This window comes from Scaptodrosophila lebanonensis, unplaced genomic scaffold (genome assembly GCF_003285725.1).
Source record: "Scaptodrosophila lebanonensis strain 11010-0011.00,11010-0021.00 unplaced genomic scaffold, SlebRS2 tig00001418-arrow-arrow-pilon, whole genome shotgun sequence".
In the NCBI taxonomy this organism is placed as follows: domain Eukaryota; kingdom Metazoa; phylum Arthropoda; class Insecta; order Diptera; family Drosophilidae; genus Scaptodrosophila; species Scaptodrosophila lebanonensis.
Window position 1 is genome coordinate 666,658 of NW_022060744.1, and position 5,476 is coordinate 672,133.

The following is a 5,476-nucleotide window of genomic DNA, read 5'->3' on the forward strand; positions in this document are numbered from 1 at the left end:
TTGCACTCGGCGAGCCGCTCTGTTTTGGCAATCAGCTAGCCCCTTCGCACGCTTTCAAACGGCACTTTTTGTGTGCTGTGTGCAGGTCTTTGTTTTTCTACGCAGCAAGCCGCGCTTTCGCAAGCTTCAAACGGCTCCCTTCGTCAGGCGGCGAAGGTGATCTTTTGGGAAAGAAAATAAAATCGAATTATTAATTAGCATACTCTGATAATTTTGTAATATCTATTTTAATTTGTGATATATTTGCTTTAAGTGTTTTTGTTGTGGGTGCAAATTTCTTTCCCCTTGTGGGGCAACCGAAGCAATGTATTATAATTAATTTATGTATGTACATATGTATGTATTTTATTTTATTTGTCTTTGAGTGTGAAAGGGCTTTAGTACATCTCCTCTCCATTACCTCTCACCTTACCGCTACCACCCACAGGAAGTTAATCATTCAATTCAGTTTGGCACAAAAATATGTATTACAAAAATTGAACATGAATCTATAAATATAGTAAGCAGACATGAAGGCAAATAAATAACATAAATACTCCTATGTAGGAAGAGTGGGCTCGACAATTCATCTTCACGGCTCCTCTACTGGAACTTCACGCATTTCACGAGGCTTCTTTTTTTGCGAACTGCTGCAGCTGTTTCTCTTGAATGTTGTTTAAATTACGTAGACAACGACATTCTTCCACTTTATTTTTGTATTTACTAGCAAGTTCTTTGTTACGCGTTTCCAAGTCCGCGGCCGCTTTAGTGGCAGCATTAAGCTTATTCTTGATGTGGGCGCTGCTTTGCGAGAGGAGATCCATTTTAGCGCGATGCTTCTCCCTTTCCCCTTGGCGTACATTTTGTATGTCCTTGTCTGCCTTGAGATCGTACATTTCTCTCTCGCATACGAACATCGCGACCAGCGCATTAAGTGCATCAATTACGGCTTCCATATCGCCGATTTGTAGTATGAGTTCTTCATATTTTCGCTCGTACCTCCCAATTATCGACATGAGCATCGTGTTTGAGGCAGTAAGCTTATCATTTTTGACTTGCAGAGTATCACAGCTGGAAAATATATAAAGTAAAGAGTTAAAATATTGGTTTGTATTAAATGGCTTGCTTACCATGTTTCGAGTTGCACTTTCATTTTGTTTTGAAGTGATTGGATGGTTTTATGCAGACGTAGAAGGTCTTCCAGCCTCTCAATGTGTTGCTCATGCTGTTCCATTATTGAGGGTCCTAAAACAATATTTTCTGACTTGGCTTGGCTGCGGTTCTCTTTGTATCAAAGACTTAATGGTGCATATAATTGAAGTCCAAGGATTACACTTTCGTTCCAATGCAAAGGCACTATACATTCGAGCAAATGGCGCTCAAACTTATAATCGACGAGAGGCGAGTGCTTTATACAGTACATATATATGTATGTATGTACATATGTATGTCACATCGGCCAATGCGATGATATGAACTTAAATCGAGTAATTAGTGCTTATCGATATGAGTTGACATCGGATAATAGGCTCTGCTACAATATAGTAAAAGCCCAATAGTTACTATAAGCCCGCGCTGCCCGAAGCGTTTAATTTATAAATAATTACACTTTTTTGCTGATGTAAAATTAAAAATTAATTTTTTTTTGTGTCGATGTGGCAGTCTTGTTTCATTAACCATACAACATACATATGTACATACGAGTACATATGTATTTATATATGTATGTATATATTTATACAGAAAATGTCGCAGCCAAATTATCAGCGACAGCTCCCACCTTCCGGAGGAGCCTTAAAACGAAATAAACAAATCAAGCCACACTAAAACCGACTCACAAAAACAAAAATATATTCGAGAGAAGGAGGAGAATGAATGAGAAATGACCAAACCGATAAGGACAAGGCTCCAGCGGGGTACATTATTATGGGTTTGATTTTCCCTCTTCCCCGCTAATAATGCCTTTTCCTATCTTCCATAGTTTTTACATTTTTTCACCCGTGTTGGACAATTAAAACCATTTAGTGGTTATTTGCCATCAAAATCAATAGCACAACTAATAGAAAACTAATTAGTTGAGATAAAGGAGAAAAAAAGTTTCGAAAGGAAATTACAAACAAAACATAAACTTTATCAAATAAAGTTGAAGCAGGATTAGAACCGTCAACATTTTCCGAAATTGGAAGAGCGCAATCGGAGCCACATACTCGTACATAGGAATTTGAGCTTGGTATTCGATTTTCCGATCTGGCCGTGCTTTCAGCGCTGTCTGGTTGGTATCGGTTTAAGTGCAAAATTCTTGATTTTTTTCTATCGGCGCACGTACATACATATATGTATGTACAAGTATGTACATGTGTGTGTATGTACGCTGCCACTAGCCGGCGGTTACTGTCGGGTCAGCATCGCTCACTTGCAGGCCAGCAAAACGCCCACAGAGCTTGTCGTCGTCGTCGTCGTCGCTGTCGACGTCAGCGACGTTAGCGACGTTAGCTGCGCTGCTCATCTGCATGCGCAAATGCAATTTCATATGCACAGTTACATACAGACACATACATATGTAGGTATGCATGCATGCATGCATGTGTGTGTGTGTGTGTGTGTGTGTGTGTGTGTGTGAGTGTGGTTGTGTATGCGTCTGTTATATCGCTTTGAAATTTCATTTATTCGTTTCGGTTTTGGCCCCTGCGGGTCATGTTTTCGTTTCGTTTGATTTTCGCTACCTTCCTTGTCGGTCGTCGGTCGTCGCTCCCAGCCATAACAGAGGCTTCAGACCCATGCATGCGCACACCCACACCACACACATACACTGCAAAAAATTATACTTCCAATCAGCCATGTGATACTGTTTCTGTCACATCAGACCTTCACATATGTAAAATATTGTTATGGATTACAAGGAAGGAATGCAGGTCGAGCAGGCTCAACTCTTAAATACCCTGTACCACCCCACAAAAAAAAAATTAATTAATTTAATTACTTAATTAAATTAAATATAAAATATTCCATACCTGCATACATACATTTGGCCTGGTTATATGGCTATAGCTTTCTTTCTAATCAACCCATCATAATGAAACTTTATATATGTACGGGTATTTTCTTCTCATTTCTATTCTTGGGTAGTTCTTTCTATATTTACTTATGCATTTTCTTTATGTACCGACATAGGCATCTCTTTAAATTAAATACTATGTGTCGTATGACTGCTGAAGATGTGAACCTCTTTCCCAACATGATCAACAAAGGCTCTGCCAACAGCGATCGATTGATGTTCTCTTTTCTGTACTTGTGCTGGTAGAATTCATACAAGTAACTAATCTATTGGTTCATTTTCAATGTCGATAATTCTACTTAGTCACTTATTAAATTCAAATATACTATGGGAGTGGAAGCAAGAAATAGTGAATACCTCACATAGAGTTGGTCTTTGAAGTTCAATTCAATGAATATGATATTTAATAGTGCCCTCCATATTTTTAAAATACACCATTTAATCGCGCTCTCACTCTCATCTTAAAGAACAAACAAATGGACAAGATTTGATTTTTCTTTACCTGAGGATCTATCGCAGTTAGTTGAATTCGCAAATTGTTGGAAAGTGGAGGCGATACCCCCAACTCAATTACATTAAAGACTGATATATACATCACCGATGATAGATTTCAATGTTATATTAAAACAACACTACATTGAACTGCAATTGGAAATGCAGTTCATACTTCAATCAATCCGCTTTCTTATTATCAATAGATAAATAATCCAATTTTTTATGACAATTGAAAAACATAACGAAATCTTGTTATTTAAAGAAACATGGAAAACTAGAATTGAAATCTCTCTCGAATTTCTTTTCCAAGGCATGTCAATTTAGAGGTTTCAAGTGCAGTTAATGTTTTTGAAATGGATCAAGCTATTCGGAATCGACGTTCAATTCAGTTCAAATATGACTCCTTTTTAAAAATATATGTAAGTCGAGTGCTTTACAACCTCTTGTGAATCGAATGTCCTTTGGGAATTGTGAACTTTTAATTTCAATTCCACAAAAGTGAGTCAGATTCGGAAAGAACAACAAGTCCGCTTGATTTCTATATGTGGCATAACATTGTTCATTCAAATAAAATCATGGCTGGTCCCGTTTTCGAGTTCAAACAAATATACTTACAAGTATTTTAAGTTCAATTCGAACGAATAAAGTTTTGGCTCAGGCGTCATTCCTATGATCGAGTGAGTATTCCTTTATAAAATGAATGAAGGTAATTCGATGACGTTTCCAAAGAAACGAAATTGCACTGTTGCCCAAATGAAAAGTACAAAATTTTCCTAAATTGTTTGCTTCTCTGAGTGCAGAACCGCGTGCGCAGCCACAACCTCCAGGACTAACGTTACATGCTTCACTCGTATTATCAAGTAAACATCCCAATCGTTTATACAACTGTTGCCAATCTGCTGCTTCTGCTTCTGCTGTTGCGCCCGCGCCCGCACCCGCGTCCGTTTCCCCTCCCCTTTCACCCCTTGTTGCCCATGACATTTCCCGCCGCCTTGCCGCTTTGCCGTCTTGCCGCCTTTCCACCCAGCAACAACAATAGCAATACGAGTAGCAAGCAAAATCTAAGAGCGCGCGCGCACATTTGCCCGCAGCTATAGAGCCACTCACATACAGAACCATACATGCATATACATATATGTATGTACTTACATATAGTCATTTGTACATATGTATTTGTTCATATAAAAAACATCTAGGTAAACCTGAAAGTGGAACCGCTTCCAATCACTGCTCCAAAGCAGTTTTTTATGCTTCGTCGCCGTGCGTTTGATTTGTTTTCGTTTTCGTTTACATTCTGCTTTTGCCTTTTGCTTTTCTGCCTGCAAGCGGCGCAAAATGTCAACGCAGGAGTAAGAACAAAAAAAAAAACCACAAAAAAAAATGGGAAGGAAGACGAAGTCAAGAGTAACATTAATTTTCGTTATATTTTGGCAACACAGACGCAGGCGACGACGACGACGACGACGACACTCCTCCAGCCATGCCGCCTGCCAAGCTGCCTAATGGCGAAATGAGGGCCAACCAAATGCCAAAGTATTGGCCGGCAACATATGACAAGACAATATGTACAGAGACACACACACACACACACACACATACTCGTACATATATGGAACTGCTGCAGATGCTTAGATGCTTGGCTCGAGACCATACGCTGCAAACTGGCTGGCTATATGGTCTCTGGACACAACTTGGCCACTCAACTCGAGCAATTTGCACAACTTGCAAGCGCAAACAATTGGCCTCAAAGTTGTGGCACACTCGAAGCCGACCACCACCTCTACACACACACACACACACACACACACACACTCAGACACACACATGCGTCTATCTGTGTGTGAGTGTTGCTCAAATGTTGCGGCGAGCACACAGTGTCAGCATTTTACCATAGTCAAGTTAAGGCCCAGAGCCGCAACTTGAGCTGTGCGGCCACTTCCAAATTCC

At 39.7% G+C, this 5,476-nt stretch overlaps 1 protein-coding gene across 1 annotated transcript; it reads right to left on the reverse strand.

Annotated features, from left to right (window-relative positions):
- Positions 1-487: 487 nt before the first annotated feature.
- On the reverse strand, positions 488-1,352 carry LOC115633332. Its single transcript, XM_030530764.1, has 2 exons — positions 1,110-1,352; positions 488-1,050 (listed from the first exon to the last, which is right to left on the reverse strand). Exons 1-2 carry the CDS (start codon positions 1,211-1,213, stop codon positions 603-605), a joined length of 552 nt encoding a protein of 183 aa, XP_030386624.1. The 5' UTR covers positions 1,214-1,352; the 3' UTR covers positions 488-602.
- Between the last annotated feature and the right edge of the window lie 4,124 nt (positions 1,353-5,476).

Bases quoted from the DNA above. Each gene is read 5' to 3' on its own strand.
- LOC115633332 (XM_030530764.1), bottom strand. From the start codon at position 1,213: ATGGAACAGCATGAGCAACACATTGAGAGGCTGGAAGACCTTCTACGT. The intron at 1,051-1,109 runs GTAAGCAAGCCA...TATATTTTCCAG, and splicing joins AAAGTGCAACTCGAAACATG to CTGTGATACTCTGCAAGTCA.